The sequence below is a fragment of the Coregonus clupeaformis genome, chromosome 17 (assembly GCF_020615455.1).
Source record: "Coregonus clupeaformis isolate EN_2021a chromosome 17, ASM2061545v1, whole genome shotgun sequence".
Lineage (NCBI taxonomy): Eukaryota > Metazoa > Chordata > Actinopteri > Salmoniformes > Salmonidae > Coregonus > Coregonus clupeaformis.
Genome location: NC_059208.1, coordinates 6,362,632 through 6,383,451, shown reverse-complemented (window position 1 = coordinate 6,383,451; position 20,820 = coordinate 6,362,632). Strand labels below are relative to the sequence as shown.

The window sequence follows — 20,820 nt, the reverse complement described above, 5'->3', positions numbered from 1 at the left end:
CACACAGACAAACACACTTTCACACTTACCACATTCACTACTGTTACTGTTTATTATCTATCCTGTGGCCTAGCCACTTTACCCCTACGTACCTACAGTGCCTTCGGAAAGTATTCAGACACCTTGACTTTGTCCACATTTTGTTTTGTTACAGCCTTATTCTAAAATGGATTAAATTAATAAAAATCCTCAGCATTGTACACATAATACCCCATAATGACAAAGGGAAAACAGGTTTTTAGATATTTTTGCAAATGTATTAAAAGTAATAACAGAAATATCTTATTTACATAAGTATTCAGACCTTTCGCTATGAGACTCGAAATTGAGCTCAGGTGCATCCTGTTTCCATTGATCATCCTTAAGATGTTTCTACAACTTGATTGGAGTCCACCTGTGGTAAATTCAATTGATTGGACATGATTTGGAAAGGCACACACCTGTCTATATAAGGTCCCACAGTTGACAGTGCATGTCAGAGCAAAAACCAAGCCATGAGGTCGAAGGAATTGTCCTTACAGCTCCGAGACAGGATTGTGTCGAGGCACAGATCTGGGGAAGGGTACCAAAACATTTCTGCAGCATTGAAGGTCCCCAAGAACATAGTGGCCTCCATCATTCTTAAATGGAAGAAGTTTGGAACCCCCAAGACTCTTCCTAGAGCTGGCCGCCCGGCCAAACTGAGCAACCGGGGGAGAAGGGTCTTGGTCAAGGAGGTGACCAATAACCTGATGGTCACTCTGACAGAGCTCTAGAGTTCCTCTGTTGAGATGGAAGAACTTTCCAGAAGGACAACCATCTCTGCAGCACTCCACCAATCAGGCCTTTATGGTAGAGTGGCCAGAGGGAAGCCACTCCTCAGTAAAAGGCGCATGACAGCCCGCTTAAAGTTTGCCAAAAGGCATCTAAAGACTCTCAGACCATGAGAAACAAGATTCTCTGGTCTGATGAAACCAAGATTGAACTCTTTGGCCTGAATGCCAAGCGTCACGTCTGGAGGAAACCAGGCACCATCCCTACGGTGAAGCATGGTGGTGGCAGAATCATGCTGTGGGGATGTTCTTCAGCGGTAGGGACTGGGAGACTAGTCAGGATTGAGGCAAAAATGAACGGAGCAAAGTACAGAGAGATCCTTAATGAAAACCTGCTCCAGAGCACTCAGGACCTCAGACTGGGGTGAAGGTTCACCTTCCAACAGGACAATGACCCTAAGCACACAGCCAAGAAAACGCAGGAGTGGTTTCAGGACAACTCTCTGAATGTCCTTGAGTGGCCCAGCCAGAACCTGGACTTGAACCCGAGCTAACATTTCTGGAGAGACCTGAAAATAGCTGTGCAGCAACGCTCCCCATCCAACCTGACAGAGCTTGAGAGGATCTGCAGAGAAGAATGGGAGAAACTCCCCAAATACAGGTGTGCCAAGCTTGTAGCGTCATACCCAAGAAGACCCGAGGCTGTAATCACTACCAAAGGTGCTTCAACAAAGTACTAAGTAAAGGGTCTGAATACTTATGTAAATGTGATTTACTTTATTAATTTTTTGAAAAAAATGACAAAAACCTGTTTTTGCTTTGTCATTATGGGGTATTGTGTGTAGATTGATGAGGAAAAGTAACAATGTAATCAATTTTAGAATGAGGCTGTAACATAACAAAATGTGGAAAAAGTCAAGGGGTTCGAATGCACTGTGTATATATATATATATATATAATCTTTATCTTTAACTCTGCACTTTAAATAGAACCATGAGGAAACCTATAGGAAACGCTATGCTGAAGTTCTGAAAATTCCCACAGAAGAACATTGTTTCTTAACATTCTCTCAACTATTTGAGAACATTCCCAATGTCAAACCAGTTTGAGAACGTTTCTAGAACATTACCAAAATTGGAATGAAATGTAACCATGTTTGAACTTTTAGGAAACTTTCTGTTAAATAATGAAATACCAAAAAAATAACGTTTTTTTGTCAAGTTCCTTAAATGTGCTGAGAATGTTCCAAAGCCAAGCAACTGTCCTGCACCATTCCCAGAAAGTTGTGGGAAAGTTGTAGGCAAAATATCCATAGGGCAACCATGCTCTCACCAAGTTCTAAGAAACATATGGTTCTCGGAACGTTATGTGCTGGATTGGGTTTAAACTCCACTTGTTTAAAGAAGAGGCCTAAAATTAGCTTCTGTATGCAGTTATGTCATGGTGTTCCAATGGAACAGTTGTGTGTGCGAGTATGAGTGTGTGTGAAAGGACTGAGGTTTCCAGGGTTAGTCACCCAGCATATTAAAGTGGTTTGAAAAAAACACACCCGTTTAAAAAACAAACACGTCGCTATGGGAATGCCAGCAGGGCGAGGGGCAGGGTGTTTACTAATGTTGCCAGTTATCCATCTGATCTGAGTACCAATGCCAATGCCTATAAATACACAGCCAGTCTAGCATAATTCAAGAGAAAAGTGGGTTGAATTATATTTGTGTCTACTATACATTTTTCTTACAGCAACTGTGTACAGTTGAAGTCGGAAGTTTACATACACCTTAGCCAAATACATTTAAACTCAGTTTTTCACAATTCCTGACATTTAATTCTAGTAAGAATTCCCTGTCTTAGGTCAGTTAGGATCATCACTTTATTTTAAGAATGTGAAATGTCAGAATAATAGTAGAGAGAATTATTTATTTCAGCTTCTATTTCTTTAATCACATTCCCAGTGGGTCAGAAGTTTACATACACTCAATTAGTATTTGATAGCATTGCCTTTAAATTGTTTAACTTGGGTCAAATGTTTCGGGTAGTCTTCCACAAGCTTCCCACAATAAGTTGGGTGAATTTTGGCCCATTCCTCCTGACAGAGCTGGTGTAACTGAGTCAGATTTGTAGACCTCCTTGCTCGCACACACTTTTTCAGTTCTGCCCACAAATGTTCTATAGGATTGAGATCAGGGCTTTGTGATGCCCACTCCAATAGCTTGACTTTGTTGTCCTTAAGCCATTTTGCCACAACTTTGGAAGTATGCTTGGGGTCATTGTCCATTTGGAAGACCCATTTGCGACCAAGCTTTAACTTCCTCACTGATGTCTTGAGATGTTGCTTCAATATATCCACATAATTTTCCTTCCTCATGATGCCATTTATTTTGTGAAGTGCACCAGTCCATCCTGCAGCAAAGGACCTCCACAGCATGATGCTGCCACCCCCGTGCTTCACGGTTGGGATGGTGATCTTCGGCTTGCAAGCCATCCCCTTTTTCCTCCAAACATAACGATGGTCATTATGGCCAAACAGTTCTATTTTTGTTTCATCAGACCAGAGGACATTTCTCCAAAAAGTACGATCTTCGTCCCCATGTGCAGTTGCAAACCGTAGTCTGGCTTTTTTATGGCGGTTTTGGAGCAGTGGCTTCTTCCTTGCTAAGCGGCCTTTCAGGTTATGTCGATATAGGACTCGTTTTACTGTGGAGATAGATACTTTTGTACCTGTTTCCTCCAGCATCTTCACAAGGTCCTTTGCTGTTGTTCTGGGATTGATTTGCACTTTTCGCACCAAAGTACGTTCATCTCTAGGAGACAGAACGCGTCTCCTTCCTGAGCGGTATGACGGCTGCGTGGTCCCATGGTGTTTATACTTGCATACTATTGTTTGTACAGATGAGCGTGGTACCTTCAGGCGTTTGGAAATTGCTCCCAAGGATGAACCAGACTTGTGGAGGTCTACAATTTTTTTCTGAGGTCTTGGCTGATTTCTTTTGATTTCCCCATGATGTCAAGCAAAGAGGCACTGAGTTTGAAGGTAGGCCTTGAAATACATCCACAGGTACACCTCCAATTGACTCAAATTATGTCAATTAGCCTATCAGAAGTTTCTAAAGCCATGACATCATTTTTTTGAATTTTCTAAGCTGTTTAAAGGTACAGTCAACTTAGTGTATGTAAACTTCTGACCCACTGGAATTGTGATACAGTGAATTATAAGTGAAATAATCTGTCTGTAAACAATTGTTGGAAAAATTACTTGTGTCATGCACAAAGTAGATGTCCTAACCGACTTGCCAAAACTATAGTTTGTTAACAAGAAATGTGTGGAGTGGTTGAAAAACGAGTTTTAATGACTCCAACCTAAGTGTATGTAAACTTCCAACAGTATCTGGTAGTACAGTCAGCTTGAATAACCTGCTGTGCTGTGTTCATTCATAAGTTTCAGTCCAGACTGCAGACTGCTATTCATGCCACAGAGAATCACTCTGAAGAGAGTTTTAATCAGGCTACAGTACACATTTTCTCAGTTAGAGTTGAATTACATTTCCCATATGTCCATAATTCAGAAGAAATATGCCTTGTGAATGTCAATATGCGATACTTAACATTGTTCAAGGGGCAGTTAAGTTTCATCATGAAGGTGTTAATGTGAGAGTGCTGCTGAAGCCTTGAAACACACAGGCTGCAGATACACCATTGGCAACAGAGTAAAAAATAACCCTAAAACATACAGGGGCCACTTAGCCCTGTCATTGCATGCTGTTGGATAACTGTCGAAGAGGCCCCATAACGCATCAACTGTCTGAGATGATAAACATTCCTCTGACCTGCTGCATCCATCTACTTCATCTCACAGCAAGGAAGTGACAACTACTCAGACAGACAGACAGGTCTACTGGTCTGTGAGGTTAACTACCCTGCCCCACCCCGCCTAGAAAATGATGGTAGGGGAAACACTGGGGTAACTAGCCTGTTGGTGCTTTATCAGAGACTTTGAGATCAGATGTAATCTGGGTGGGTCGTGGTCGAAGGAGGTACCCAACTATCCATAATCCAGCTGTGAGTTATTTTGTAACTCTGTTTTCTCTTCTGTCACTGTGCTGCACTATGCAAAAACTCTCCGTGCTCCATGCGCTCGCTGAGTCCCATGCTTTAGGGACGAGCCAGGGCTGTAGCACAGACCTGTAATTTGGATTGGCAGAGGATGCTGTATAATCATCATCCTCCAAAAAGTTATTCTGAACTGCCAGAGAACAGACAGCCAATGGGGCGACCTGGCTCTGTGGGGAACGCCAAATGAGTGCAGTGACTGGGAAAAGGAAATATATTATTTTGATCCGGGCAGATGGCAACATCTGAGCGCTGGGCTAAGCTGCCGTGATCGTCGGTTCATAATTACACACAGTGGGGACATCATGGCCACCAGTCTATGCTTCTATGGTTCTCTGCTGACTCTCTTCAGTATTTATCAACATGTTGGGTCAGACCAGACGACCAAAGTCTATCTCTCAACACAGATGTAAATGAGTTAGGCATGATGATTACTGAGTGACTAATAGGGTTCCTCTGGCTCTGAATGGTTATATCACCTGTCAATCTTGCCACTTGTTCAATAGGATCACTGAATGGTAGGACACCCTATGCCTACACCAGTCTGGGAATTTTTCATTCAAACAAGTTTAATAGCTACTCTGGCGGTCAATTAGTGGGTAACCACAAACTACACAGGGGATTTCCTTCTGTCTGTAACTTTTCTTTTCTCAAGTGAGGACATAGTGAGGACATATGCATAGTTCTACACCACTTTAGGGTGTGAGAATTGTTTGGTATTTTGAGTGATCATTGGTTGTTTTATGCTGGGATGACAAATGCCTATTTGCTATATCCAGAATCACTAATATCACAGCTATACAATACCTTGGGATCTCTCTCTCTCTCTCTCTCTCTCTCTCTCTCTCTCTGTCTCTGTCTCTGTCTCTGTCTCTGTCTCTGTCTCTGTCTCTGTCTCTCTGTCTCTGTCTCTCTCTGTCTCTCTCTGTCTCTCTCTGTCTCTGTCTCTCTCTGTCTCTGTCTCTCTCTGTCTCTGTCTCTCTCTGTCTCTGTCTGTCTCTGTCTCTCTCTGTCTCTGTCTCTCTCTGTCTCTGTCTCTCTCTGTCTCTGTCTCTCTCTCTCTCTCTCTCTCTCTCTCTCTCTCTCTCTGTCTCTCTCTCTCTGTCTCTCTCTCGCTCTCTCTCTCTCTCTCGCTCTCTCTCTCGCTCTCTCTCTCGTCTCTCGTCTCTGTCTCTGTCTCTGTCTCTGTCTCTGTCTCTGTCTCTGCTCTCTCTCTCTCTCTCTCTCTCTCTCTCTCTCTCTCTCTCTCTCTCTCTCTCTCTCTCTCTCTCTCTCTCTCTAAATAGAATTGTATCAATCTGACTAGATAAAAATGATATATATACAGTTGAAGTCGGAAGTTTACATACACTTAGGTTGGAGTCATTAAAACTCGTTTCTCAACCACTCCACACATTTCTTGTTAACAAACTATAGTTTTGGCAAGTCGGTTAGGACATCTACTTTGTGCATGACACAAGTAATTTTTCCAACAATTGTTTACAGACAGATTATTTCACTTATAATTCACTGTATCACAATTCCAGTGGGTCAGAAGTTTACATACACTAAGTTGACTGTGCCTTTAAACAGCTTGGAAAATTCCATAAAATGATGTCATGGCTTTAGAAGCTTCTGATAGGCTAATTGACATCATTTGTGTCAATTGGAGGTGTACCTGTAGATGTATTTCAAGGTCTCCAGTAGTTGATCTAGAAGTATTGGAGAGACTACAGAAAGATAGGGAGGGTGTTGATCCAGCTGATTTCTTGAAGAGACATCTGGAAACTGTGTATCAGGATTTTGTGGACATTTCAGCATTTGTAGTGCAGGAATGTGGGGTGGAAGTCAGGAAACATATTACAGATCATCTGGCTGTATATATGGCGGAGCTGATGGCCATACTGTTGGCATTGCAGTGGGTGGAGGCGGTAGATGAACAGGCTAAACAAGCACTTAGTAGTGGGGATGTTGATGTTGAAGTATCAATGAGCAAGGCAGAGGCAAAAAGACGGATATACAGTTGAAGTCAGAAGTTTACATACACCTTAGCCAAATACATTTAAACTCAGTTTTTCACAATTCCTGACATTTCATCCTAGTAAAAATTCCCTGTCTTAGGTCATTTAGGATCACCACTTTATTTTAAGAAAGTGAAATGTCAGAATAATAGTAGAGAGAATTATTTATTTCAGCTTTTATTTCTTTCATCACATTCCCAGTGGGTCAGAAGTTTACATACACTCAATTAGTATTTGGTAGCATTGCCTTTAAATTGTTTAACTTGGGTCAAATGTTTCGGGTAGCCTTCCACAAGCTTCCCACAATAAGTTGGGTGAATTTTGGCCCATTCCTCCTGACAGAGCTGGTGTAACTGAGTCAGGTTTGTAGGCCTCCTTGCTCACACACGCTTTTTCAGTTCTGCCCACATATTTTCTATAGGATTGAGGTCAGGGCTTTGTGATGGCCACTCCAATACCTTGACTTTGTTGTACTTAAGCCATTTTGCCACAACTTTGGAAGTATGCTTGGGGTCATTGTCCATTTGTAAGATCCATTTGCGACCAAGCTTTAACTTCCTGACTGATGTCTTGAGATGTTGCTTCAATATATCCACATAATTTTCCTTCCTCATGATGCCATCTATTTTGTGAAGTACACCAGTCCCTCCTGCAGCAAAGCACCCCCACAGCATGATGCTGCCACCCTGTGCTTAACGGTTGGGATGGTGTTCTTCGGCTTGCAAGCAGCCCCCTTTTTCCTCCAAACAGAACGATGGTCATTATGGCCAAACAGTTCTATTTTTGTTTCATCAGACCAGAGGACATTTCTCCAAAAAGTACGATCTTTGTCCCCATGTGCAGTTGCAAACCGTAGTCTGGCTTTTTTATGGTGGTTTTGGAGCAGTGGCTTCTTCCTTGCTAAGCGGTATGACGGCTGCGTGGTCCCATGGTGTTTATACTTGCATACTATTGTTTGTACAGATGAATGTGGTACCTTCAGGCATTTGGAAATTGTTTCAAATTATGTGGATATATTGAAGCAACATCTCAAGACATCAGTCAGGAAGTTAAAGCTTGGTCGCAAATGGGTCTTCCAAATGGACAATGACCCCAAGCATACTTCCAAAGTTGTGGCAAAATGGCTTAAGGACAACAAAGTCAAGGTATTGGAGTGGCCATCACAAAGCCCTGACCTCAATCCTATAGAATGGGGAATGGGCCAAAATTCACCCAACTTATTGTGGGAAGCTTGTGGAAGGCTACCCGAAATGTTTGACCCAAGTTAAACAATTTAAAGGCAATGCTACCAAATACTAATTGAGTGTATGTAAACTTCTGACCCACTGGGAATGTGATGAAAGAAATAAAAGCTGAAATAAATCATTCTCTACTATTATTCTGACATTTCACTTTCTTAAAATAAGGTGGTGATCCTAACTGACATAAGACAGGGATTTTTTTTTTACTAGGATTAAATGTCAGGAATTGTGAAACTGAGTTTAAATGTATTTGGATAAGGTGTATGTAAACTTCCGACTTCAACTGTATATAGTGAGAAACAGTATAAATATCATCCTATTTACTTGGGTAATTGGTATCTCTCTGTCAGTCATTTTCAACCTATAGGTATTTTTCGTGGTTTTTAGTGCGTTGCTCTGGCCTTGATGATCTGTGCTCCCTCTAATGGTGATCAGAAAAAAGTTCCACAAACCACTTCAATTATTTGATTTACTCAGCTATAACTCTAGGCTATTTTCTGTCCCGTCTGTTGCAGGGTTCGACCTGATGGAATACTTCAAAGTGGGAAACATACTGGGATCAAGGATTGATGAGGGCCAGAGCTCCTATGTTCGACTTGGGACCATGCCTATTGTACAACAGACAGAGTGAGTGAACTATTCTGTATTTGCTGTGACAAATATCATGCAATATCGCGCAGGCCACAAGGCAATGGCAGTCATGGCACAGGTGTAATATTTGGCCGTGTGCATAGACTGGTTGGTTGTTTAGCAACAAAACCAACGTGTGCGCAACTATGGGGCAAAACAGACTGGGAATTGGCTTAGATTGTTGACAACATGTAAACTATATTTAATATCCAAATATTTATTGAAAACATAATCACATTTGCACAATGAGCACTTGTTGTCTCTCAAATACATTGTTACAGTTGTTGGTTAGCTAGCTAGTGAATTTTTGCCATATTAGCACAGACATGACATTAGTCAAAACACCTCAAAACAGGTATCAATAACAAGATACAACGAGCCTCCTATGATTCCCCACATAGCAGCTTCTTGTCATTGTTGCTAGAGATCTGACCATTCAGAATCATAACACCACAATGCCTTCTGCCCCATCGATGCGCACATCATTTTCATGACGTTGTCAGCCAACCCGTCTATACGGATGATGAATCTAAACCCTGGTTCTGGCTAGAGGGAGTACAGCTAGGGCTGTTACGGTGACCGTATTACTGCCACACAGGCGGTCACTAGACATGACGGCAGTCAAATTCCACCTAACCGTTTAGTCACGGTAATGTATTTAAGTACGTTGTTGTAGTGGGGACAGTAACATTAGTAATCTCTAAAAATTATACTTTAAGGAAACTGTTTTTTATAAAGTGTATGTATATATATATATATATATATATTATGTTTAGCTCACATAATATAATTAAAAAATATGTATTAAGGTGTCTGTAATATAATAAATGTATATAAACAAATGTACACATTAATGTATTTCTATAGCTTCCAAAATATTTTTTATAACAGTGGAGGCAAGATGGAGGCACGGTGGCTTCAACACAGCGCCCCCTATCAGTTATCTAATGTATATATAAACCATTGGTCTATACAAGCCTTGAATTACCAGAATGCGTAAGAGCGCTACAATTTTGTGCCAGTTCTTAGATGTTATTCAATTGAAGTCAATGTATTTTTCTCTTTAGTCTAAGTATTTTTCTTCCTCATTAATTATAATGTTATAATTTTTTATGGTAGTTGAAAAGCTAAACGAACAACAACAGTTAGTGATGAATAGCTCAGTTGCAAGCTGATTGATCAAATCAAAGTTTATTGGTCGCGTACACAGTTTAGCAGATGTTATAGCGGGTGCAGCGAAATGCTTGTATTACTAGCTCCTAACAGTGCAGTAAAATGTCAAACAAGTTCACAAATAATGAATAATCCAAAACTAGAAACAAGAAATCAAGAATGTCAGAACTAATCTAATTAACAACCCAAATAACACTGTATCTAAATCTATACATATACTTTATATACCAAACAGATATAGTAAGAATGATCTGTAGGCCTACAGCAGTAGATATACTACAGTGAGCTATGTCAATAATCCAGTGATAATACATGCATGTAGTGTGGATGAGGTGATTGATTGGCAACCCTCTGTGCTGTTGATTTGTTCCAGAGACGTGTTCCCTCAAGGTCTGCCAGATGAATATGCCTTTGTGACGACTTTCAAGTTCAGGAAGACCTCGAGACGGGAGGACTGGTACCTCTGGCAGATCTTTGACAAGTATGGAATTCCACAGGTGGGTTATCATAGTGGTGTGTGTGTCAACAGACCCCATGCTGAGTCCATTTGATTGCCAATTGCAGGGCTGGCACACAGACAGAGATGCATGACTATTATTTTCCTGATCATTTATGACATTGAATATCATAGAACATGTTATATTTGCCTATCACATGCATATGAGAATCCTTTCATTATTAACATATTCAACTTTATTCACTTGATCCTTCCACCGTCGCTCCTACCCAGGTGTCTATCCGTCTGGACGGTGAGAACAAGGCAGTGGAATACAACGCAGTGGGGCTGACCAAAGACGCAGTGAGAGCTGTGTTCAAGAACGAGGAGGTGGACAACCTGTTCGACAGGAACTGGCACAAGATAGCCCTGAGCGTTGAGGCCAAGGCTGTGTCTCTCTACCTGGACTGTAAACTCATCCAGACCCTGCCCATCGGGGACAGGGAGGATATCGACATCCACGGGAAGACTGTGATCGGGAAGAGGCTGTACGACAGCGTGCCAATTGATGTGAGTGGCTGGGTGTTACAAATATCAGGGTTGAGGTTAAGAGCAGTGGGAAGGTCAGGGTATTGGAAGTATGCTACAGCATGTGGTGGAACAACATGATGGATTAAAGCTACAATTTGTAACTTTTTGGGCAACCCAACCAAATTCACATAGAAAGGTGTGATATAGATATGTCATTCTCATTGAAAGCAAGTTTAAGAAGTAGTAGATCTGTTCTATGTGCCCTATTTCTTTGCTTCCCAATCTTAAGTTTGTTTTTGCATCTTTTACTTTCGGTTTTGTACACCAGCTTCAAACAGCTGAAAATACAATATTTCTGGTTATGGAAAATATATTTCACAGCGATTTAGATGGTACAATGATTCTCTACACTGTACTTGCTTGTTTTGTCACATAAACTGAAATTAGGCGAACTATTAGATTTTTAGCAACCAGGAAATGGCATCGAGATTTCTGCATAGTGCATCTTTAAGGAAGAACTGTTTATATTGTATTTCTAGACTAGTGTCCATCTTGTGATTCTGTGTTCATTTACTGTACTGTAGTGTACATTTTGCTTACTTTGTGACTTTCTGTCCCTGCAGTTTGACCTTCAGAGGATGATGATCTACTGTGACTCCAAACACGCTGAGCTGGAGACCTGCTGTGATCTGCCCACTGGGCCGGTGAGTCAGACAGTCAGACAGACAGGGCACCTGTCTCTGTGGTAGGCCACTCCAGGAGCATGTCTGCCATGGTTCTCATACTCACCTTACAGTGGTGAGCCACCCCAGTGAATCAGCCAATCATCTGTCACTGTGGTGGGCCTGGGCCCCTCTCCTGAGAGACATTTTTCCCTTTTCTCCTTTTCTCTGTCCTGTCAACTTACCTGGCTCACCTTTCCACGGTAACACTTTTAAATTCCAGTGCCCCAAGAAGGTGGTGACGGAGGCCCCTCCCATAGAGATCCCCACCCCCACCCCTGCAGGGGTGGAGCAGCAGAGAGGACCCCAGGCGGTCAACTGCTCCTGTCCCGCTGGAGAGAGGGTAAGATGCATAGGTCAAAATTCAATCATAGGCCATAGCTCCTCTATGCCTTACAATGGAAATGTGTTTGACGGTTTCCAAAGATCTGTTTATTTAATGTTTTACTCATATGCAAAAGAGGTCTCATTTTCAATGTGACTACCTGATGAAATAATGGATCAATAAATGTTCCTTCCCCACAGGGAGAGATCGGTGTACCTGGCGTTGCCGGTCCCAAGGGTGTAAAGGTCATCTAATGCTCATCTTAAGCCATATCTCATGTGTGATACAAACAATATTCCTATTTCCTAGATCTATTTCTCTGGGCTCGTTGTTGTGCTCTGTCATAATGTCACATGCCTACTCTTACAGGGTGATACTGGTGCCCTGGGACCAGCTGGACCTACTGGCCTCAAGGGAGCCAAAGGAGAAACTGTATGAAAACATTACTGTGATAATGTCAAACATACTAATGCCTCATTTACATATATGCTATGTTAATTTGACACTGTTTCTCACAGCAGGAAAATAATCCTGCAGCAACAGGAAATGTGAATTGTTAAGTGGATTATAATTAATGGACTTTTGTAGGGGTTGATAAATATTTTCGTTAGGGCAAATCAAGTCTGACATTTTAAAGTGGAAATTAACAACTTTAGAAGCCTTTTTAAACTTTGACTACGCTACAATTTGCATTTCCTGTTGAGCTGCAAAATTCTCTGCGACAACAGAATATCAAATGAAGATAGCAGATCTGTATGGGCCTGACATTTGAAAGACAAGCAGTTGACATAGTAAACAGTCATAGTAGCACATACAGTGGCTTGCGAAAGTATTTACCCTCCTTGGCATTTTTCCTATTTTGTTGCCTTACAACCTGGAATTAAAATAGATTTTTTGGGGGTTTGTATCATTTGATTTACACAACATGCCTACCACTTTGAAGATGGAAAATACGTTTTATTGTGAAACAAACAAGAAATAAGACAAAAAAACTAAACTTGAGCGTGCATTACTATTCACCCCCCCCCCCCCCCAAAGTCAATACTTTGTAGAGCCACCTTTTGCTGCAATTACAGCTGCATGTCTCTTGGGGTATGTCTCTATAAGCTTGGCACATCTAGCCACTGAGAGTTTTGCCCATCCTTCAAGGCAAAACTGCTCCAGCTCCTTCAAGTTGGATGGGTTCCGCTGGTGTACAGCAATCTTTAAGTCATACCACAGATTCTCAATTGGATTGAGGTCTGGGCTTTGACTAGGCCATTCCAAGACATTTAAATGTTTCCCCTTAAACCACTCAAGTGTTGCTTTAGCAGTATGCTTAGGGTCATTGTCCTGCTGGAAGGTGAACCTCCGTCCCAGTCTCAAATCTCTGGAAGACTGAAACAGGTTTCCCTCAAGAATTTCCCTGTATTTAGCGTCATCCATCATTCCTTCAAATCTGACCAGTTTCCCAGTCCCTGCCGATGAAAAACATCCCCACAGCATGATGCTGCCACCACCATGCTTCACTGTGGGTATGGTGTTCTCGGGGTAATGACAGGTGTTGTGTTTGCGCCAGACATAGCGTTTTCCTTGATGGTCAAAAAGCTCAATTTTAGTCTCATCTGACCAGAGTACCTTCTTCCATATGTTTGGGGAGTCTCCCACATTTTAACTTATTTTTTTCTTTCAGAAATGGCTTTTTTCTGGCCACTCTTCCGTAAAGCCCAGCTCTGTGGAGTGTACGGCTTAAAGTGGTCCTATGGACAGATACTCCAATCTCCGCTGTGGAGCTTAGCAGCTCCTTCAGGGTTATCTTTGGTCTCTTTGTTGCCTCTCTGATTCATGCCCTCCTTGCCTAGTCCGTGAGTTTTGGTGGGCGGCCCTCTCTTGGCAGGTTTGTTGTGGTGCCATATTCTTTCCATTTTTTTATAATGGATTTAATGGTGCGCCGTGGGATGTTCAAAGTTTCTGATATTTTTTTATAACCCAACCCTGATCTGTACTTCTCCACAACTTTGTCCCTGACCTGTTTGGAGAGCTCCTTGGTCTTCATGGTGCCGCTTGCTTGGTGGTGCCCCTTGCTTAGTGGTGTTGCAGACTCTGGGGCCTTTCAGAACAGGTGTGTATATATACTGTGATCATGTGACAGATCATGTGACACTTAGGTTGCACACAGGTGGACTTTATTTAACTAATTATGTGACTTCTGAAGGTAATTGGTTGCACCAGATCTTTGCTTCGTAGCAAAGGGGGTGAATACACGAACCACTTTTCCATTATTTATTTGTTAGAATTTTTTAAAACAAATTATCTTTTCATTTCACTTCACCAATTTGGACTATTTTGTGTATGTCCATTACATGAAATCCAAATAAAAATCCATTTAAATTCCAGGTTTTAATGCAACAAAATGGGAAAAACGCCAAGGGGGATGAATACTTTTGCAAGGCACTGTAGCTTGTTTACCTCATATTTGAGTTTTTGTTGTTGAAGTGTTTGAAGTATATGATTTTAAAAAATCATGTTTAAACTTCCTGCTAGATGATGTGTTAATCTCCGTAGATATTAGACTTAGAAGTTTCTGTTTTTGTTGCATGCACCTCTTATCTTTTCCGCTGCCTTTTCTTTCTCCAGCCTCGATAATAATTGATCCTTGTTGATTGATTATTTGCAGGGCAAAGTAATATCTGTCAAGGGAGACAGAGGTGAGAAGGTAAGATCATAGTTTTGACAGTCAATCTCCTCACATGTCATAATAATAATAAAATAAAAAAAATAATAATAACATAACAACGCATGGGCATCATCATATCCTAACCCTCTACAACCAAATATGTCTGTCTCATTGGACCTATCACACACAGTTAACACAGACAGAATTACATCTCCTGAAGTAGCACTGTATAATTTTTTTTTTTTTAGGAATACCACAACATTCTTTAGGAGTAGGAAAATGGTCCTACATGTCATAGTGAGAATTACAGGACTGTTGGCCACAGAGGAAGTGTAGCACAGAGGACAAGCCCACACAGATGCCCCCCCGCTCCGTTAGAAACACACACTTTGGGTCTGTTAAACACATACACACACGCACACACACACACACACACACACACACACACAATGGGTTGGCCCTACGTGGCATTGCCAGCTGGGAGCTATAGGGTATAATTTCCCCCTCAGCCCAGACCAGGCCAAGCATGTAGCATACAGCCAGTCCAGACCACACTAAATCTGGGTTCAAATAAGATTTGTGTCCTTTTTAATGCTTTTCCTGTGCTTGAATGAGTTTGCCTGGTGGAAAGTCCCAAAACCATCTGACACTCCAGGCAGGGCTCAATCAAGTGCTCAAAGTATTTGAAATATTTGAAATACTATGTGAACCCAGGTCTAGTCCAGAGGAGGATACTTAAGATGGCCACAGTGTGGGCTGGAAAGCAAGGCCACACTTCTCGCATCTCTAGTTGAAATGCACTTCAAGTTATGTTATGGTGACATGGCGTGGTGGTGGAATTTCAACTCAATATTAGTAAGGTGTTCCTAATGTTTGGTATACTCTGTGTACATCCTCAACAGACTAGACTAGACGATCGTACAAAAGCGATTTAAAGTATTTTGTGTATAATGTATTTTCATTATAGGCTGCCATTGGTTGTATGAAGACGTTTTGTTGCAATGTTTCTCTCTTTTGATGAAGAAGTGACGTGCGTCAAAGTGATACAACCTCTGAGAGTAATGAAAGGGTAACATTGGTTTATGAAGTAAAGTCACAGTAAAGTCTTTCTGGTTGTCGAAGGCTTAGTGGCACTATGTAATTAAACACTCATAATTTTTTTTGTTTGTTTCTTCTAAGAGTTAAAATTATTTGGAGGGATTCCTTGGCAAAAAGAATGACATCAGAGCACAAACCAAAACTGCAATGTTAAAAGGCTATAGAAACTTTCTAAGCCATTGTTCCTTGAGTTTGAGGTTGGGGTTGGGTTGGCTGTGTGTGAGTGAGGTTGAGTTAGGGTTGAGTTTGGCTGTGTGTATGAACTGACCTCTGCGTTGAGAACACTGTGGGTCTTCAAGAACCGGACCGGACCGCTGTTACCATAGTTTGGCCCCCAACGCCATGGCTCAAAAGTTGAATGTGTTTGAACTGTTTGCCCTTGCTTGTTTACGTGCATTGTCTGTATTCTTTATGTGAATAACTGTCTGTTTTGTCCTAACAGTAATCTACTAATCCCTGTTCAGGAAGTGAACCCCACCATGTTGTTTCACAGCACCTCGTCGCTGTCTGCATCTGTTGTTACGCCATTACACCTATGCATCACCGGTGTCCAGCCACTCTAACCTCCTCTCCTCTCTCTACAGGGTGATCCTGGTAGCCAGGGGACATCCGGTGACAAAGGATCCAAAGGGGAGAAGGTGAGATGATCCTAAAGAGTTTTGCTTTTCCACTGTTCTGTACCTCTCATGACATGTCTGTCACAGAGGTGCTTAATGAAATGGTGAGGCTTGACATACTGTATCTGTTCTGCTGTTTGTCAGCAAGTAGACTCTATATTTGGACACATACAATAGACAGGAATGAAATACTTTTTAGATGTTTGCGTTTTAAAACCAATTCCAGGGAAGCAGTGGAGCTGCAGGTCTTGCTGGGAAAGATGGATCTAAAGGAGAAAGAGTAAGAGACAACCACCTTACACTAATATTCTCCTACAATAAGTTACTGTAATTATAATGTAAACATTTCTGATTAACTTCTGGATCTTTCTGCTTTATTGTGACAGGGTGAATCAGGACTGGCAGGCGGTCAGGGATTACCTGGACCTCTGGGACCAAAGGTGGGTGATCGTTCTATTTCTCCTTGTAGATTCCATATACGTCTCGGACAGTATACAATAGCCAATGTACTCTCATGACTACATGCAATCTGCTCTTTGCAAACCCTTTTCTTGTGTTTGGATTTGTGGCAGGTTAAGTGAGAGTTTAAAGAATGTAGGCAGTATAGTTTTTATTCGGTTTTGTCTACTCTGATATCAAAGACAGCCTTGTTCTTTGTGTTCTGTGTCTTGGTGGGCATTTGACATTTGATGGACAATTACCTCTGCTTGCTATTGATTTCCTGTGACTTGGTTGGCTGACTTCTGCTGACTTCCCTTGTCTGAGGCAGCTGGAGAGGGAGGGAGAGAAGGGGGAGAGAACGCAAGAGGGAAAGTGGGGGAAGAGAGAGAGGAAAGAGAGGGAGGGGAAGAGGGTGTGGAGAGAGTGTGGTTAGGTTTGGCCAATGTGCTGTGTGACCACTCAGTCCCAGACTCCCAGACAAAGAGAAGGTCTCAGCTCAGACTGGCAGGGACGAGTGCCCCCTGTTGACAGAACTAGATTTTGTAAGTTAATGTTTTTTAGACTGTACACCAGGGAAATTAGTCAATTATATCAAACAAAAACCTGAACATAGCATGTTCTTGTAACTGTGAATTCCATGTTAATACTGATACTTTTGTATTGTGGTGAGTTTACTCACTACCTACTTCCTAGCTAAGCCCATTGCTCCTCAGGGAGCCTCTGAGGAGGCTCTCACTTGCCCACTCTTGGCTCAGTCAGAACAGAGGTCAGGGGTCAGGGTTCCCCCAGAGGGTCACAATGCTAACAGGTGTTGTTGCTGTTCTGGGTGTTTATTGGCCTCTACAGGATCCATATACCTCCCAAGTTATCTTGTCAAGTTAGACACCGCAAAATTGGCTTTTACCCCTTTTAATGTCTTGCCTCTCATATGACCTTATATGTAATATTACTGCTCAACTTGAAATGATTGTGTAATAACATTGCATCAGTATTATCTGTATGTTACCGGTCTTTACTCTGCATCTGTTATCCGTCAATATAATGTCTGGTCCTTTTGTTCCTACAGGGAATTCAAGGAGACTCAGGACTTCCTGGTTCATCTGGACCCAAAGGTGTCAGTGTGAGTAGAAGTTACAGTAAAAAATAGCTCATATATAAGCCAAATAAATAAATGCTTTTGTCTCAGACAAACCTATGTTTTCTTAAAGTATCTTTGGATGTTACTGTATGTCTGTGTTGTACCACGTTAGGGTGAAAAAGGTTTGAAAGGAGATAAAGGATCTGCAGGATTAAGGGTAAGTATTATTACATGTCCTATATTTGATTCAAATGATCATCAAGTATCATAGGTCATCACAAGCATGACTGGTTAAAGAAATCAAATATAACTGCATGTACAGAGTTGAGAATAGAAAGCTCCAGCAGGTTTGGTTAACTTTAAAAATAGCAGACACACCTAGCTGGTATGTGCAAGTGTGGGTATACCAATTCCCTGTGGGTATACTCATTTAAATAAAGGTAATTAAATGTTTAACAATTGACAGATATTTCCTATTTAAGGGTTAAGTCCATCGTTTCTGAGAAGGAATATAAACCCCCATCCCAGAAGGGAGTAATGGTGCAGACAGATGTAAACTTGCTTCCCTGATGCATTCGCCACACTTCCTGTCCTGGGCTTGAGGGGGCGGATCCTAATACTCATTCAAGGCTAGCTACCTACAGTACTGTGTGTCAATGCCTCCGTTTCCTCTCAACTTTAAGGGTTCCTGAAATATAGACTTTCACTGCTGCTGATGGCCATTGACTAGGACGTAACACACTAGTCAATCAGTCAGAGTGATTGTGGCCTATGATTATAATGATTATACTGAAGTAGCAACCAAAATGGAGTAGTGTATATGATTCCTGGCCTACTTGGCTTCATACAGTATGTCAAGTGGGTCGTTGAGGACTATGATTGTTATTAGGCTTTTGAGATACAGATTGCCCTCTGCTTTGGGTGATGATGTGGGATGATAGGATTTAGATGTGCTGGTAAGTGTCATAGAGATAGACTGGGGTTAAAGGAGAAGGGTTTTAGACAGCGAGAGTAGAAGGTTATTTAAGATTATTATTATTTATTTATTTTATTATTTTATTTATTATTTTATTTGTATTTATTATGGGTTGTGTGAAATTAACTGCCAACCGAGATGAAAACGGGAACACCTACATAAGGACTTCATTACACACTCATAACCCATGTATACCTGTACCGCATCCATTGGTCGTTGACATACGTCTCTGTCAGCACGTAAAGTGTAGAATAATACTCCCTGTACAATACTGTCCATACATTTACCACATGGCTCTTCTCCACCAACCTCCACCAACCCTGACCCAAAGCCATGTAGCAGGTTTGAAAAACATAACAGCATGAAGCAGGTTCTGACAGCTTAACAGTGGGGTCCTGTAGAAATATGATGATGATGATGGCTGTATTTTCTGTGTTTCTGAGCTGTTATGTTATAGCCATCAGTCAGCCAGTCAGTCAGTCATTCTGTTTTCGGAGAGAACAGAAGTCTGGAGAAGCGTTTACTTCTCTGGAGGTGACAGCTGAAGTGGTGGTTCAGAACAGGAAGTGGTGGTTAGGAGAGGCTTCTGGCGGTCAGATGGGGGTCAGGGGTATCCATGTTGTTGGCAGATGGAAACAGTCACAAAGCCTGACAGACATGTGAGATGTGTGTAATATATTCAGCACTAGCTACCTGCTGGTGTTGACTGCCAAAATGATGTTCTTTTGAAACAACAAGGCCTTGGATAGAATGCAGTACAGATGGGAAGATGTAGCAAGGTTATTGTTAGTCACAGCAGGCTACTTTTGAATCTCATTTCTTATGTACCTAGAAGACCCTTTCTATTTTAATTGAACACTGTTCCTTGATCCTCACAGGGTGACAAAGGTATTGACGGATTCCATGGAAAACCTGGTGTTCCTGGAAAAGATGTGAGTTGTCATTTTCTGATAATGTTTTGCAGGTGCATACAGATGTTTACAGAAGAGAACGTTCCTTTCACTGGTAGTCTACTGCTCATTTCTGAACGCTGTTTGTTTCGATTTACTGTCTAGGGTTTGGGAGGACTGATTGGCGCACCTGGAGCCACTGGAGTGAAAGGGGAAAAGGTATGGTCTTCTCTCTATCAAACACTGTAATACAACACATGATCATGAACAATACAACATATGAAACGGAGTGACTCACAACATTAGCAGGTAAAACAACCACATAATATCACGATCATTGCAGGTAAACCTTGAAAAAAGAGACGTTATCTGCAAAATCCTTAGTCAGACTGAACTGTTAAGTTACTGTCTGTGTTCCAGACATTCCTCTGTTTTCCCCCTCAAAGGCAGCCCACTCATCTGCCTGTCTTGAAACACTCTACTCTTGTCTGTCTATAATTACCACACACACACACCTCAAGCACTGTATGAAAAGTTAAACTTCACTTAACACTACATCCCGGAAACTACTATTTTTCTTGTCATTGAAATTATTAATGTCTCTGTGTCATCTGAAATATTACCCCATAAATCACACAAATGATTTAAAGAGACAACTTCTCAAATGTGTTTTATTTCCTGTCTGGTTTCACTGTCTTGCAGGGAGAGATGGGCCCTGCTGGAATGCCTGGGGATATGGTAAGTCCCTAAACATAATATGCAGTATATTTTAATGTCATGTACTGTATACTCCACTAGAATGGATGCCAAGTGCCAACCTGATACAACAACACAGAGTGATAATAAAAACACATATTTAAAATTTGATGTAGATTGTTGTTTGTTAGTCCTGTATAAAAGTGCTTTAAACCACACCTTTATTTTGGCAGGTTCAAAGAGAGGGCTTGAAAGGAGAGGCTGTGAGTACATGGATATCGTAATTTTATCTTCATATGTTTCTGTTCAGTATTTTTTGCATGGGTCTGTATCTTTAACACTATTACCAAGTCTCCATCTGTAGTCATAGAACAGTGTGTCAAGTAAGGTCATGAAGATTTGTACACTAGAAAGTACAGAGGTAGAGTTACTACACAGTAATGGCTACAGT

The 20,820-nt window shown here is 41.5% G+C and overlaps 1 protein-coding gene across 1 annotated transcript in view; it reads left to right on the top strand.

The window, feature by feature from the left end:
* The window catches only part of LOC121586523 (collagen alpha-1(XXII) chain), a 74,111-nt gene that overhangs the window by 23,218 nt on the left and 30,073 nt on the right, over positions 1–20,820 (top strand). The window contains exons 5-21 of the mRNA XM_041903272.2: positions 8,616–8,727; positions 10,277–10,400; positions 10,634–10,909; positions 11,494–11,574; positions 11,816–11,935; positions 12,118–12,162; positions 12,287–12,349; positions 14,574–14,612; positions 16,256–16,309; positions 16,515–16,568; positions 16,675–16,728; positions 17,796–17,849; positions 17,980–18,024; positions 19,662–19,715; positions 19,839–19,892; positions 20,376–20,411; positions 20,603–20,632. Of these exons, the coding sequence (XP_041759206.2) occupies positions 8,616–8,727; positions 10,277–10,400; positions 10,634–10,909; positions 11,494–11,574; positions 11,816–11,935; positions 12,118–12,162; positions 12,287–12,349; positions 14,574–14,612; positions 16,256–16,309; positions 16,515–16,568; positions 16,675–16,728; positions 17,796–17,849; positions 17,980–18,024; positions 19,662–19,715; positions 19,839–19,892; positions 20,376–20,411; positions 20,603–20,632 (1,295 nt within the window). The remainder of the gene's footprint in view (positions 1–8,615; positions 8,728–10,276; positions 10,401–10,633; positions 10,910–11,493; positions 11,575–11,815; positions 11,936–12,117; positions 12,163–12,286; positions 12,350–14,573; positions 14,613–16,255; positions 16,310–16,514; positions 16,569–16,674; positions 16,729–17,795; positions 17,850–17,979; positions 18,025–19,661; positions 19,716–19,838; positions 19,893–20,375; positions 20,412–20,602; positions 20,633–20,820) is intronic.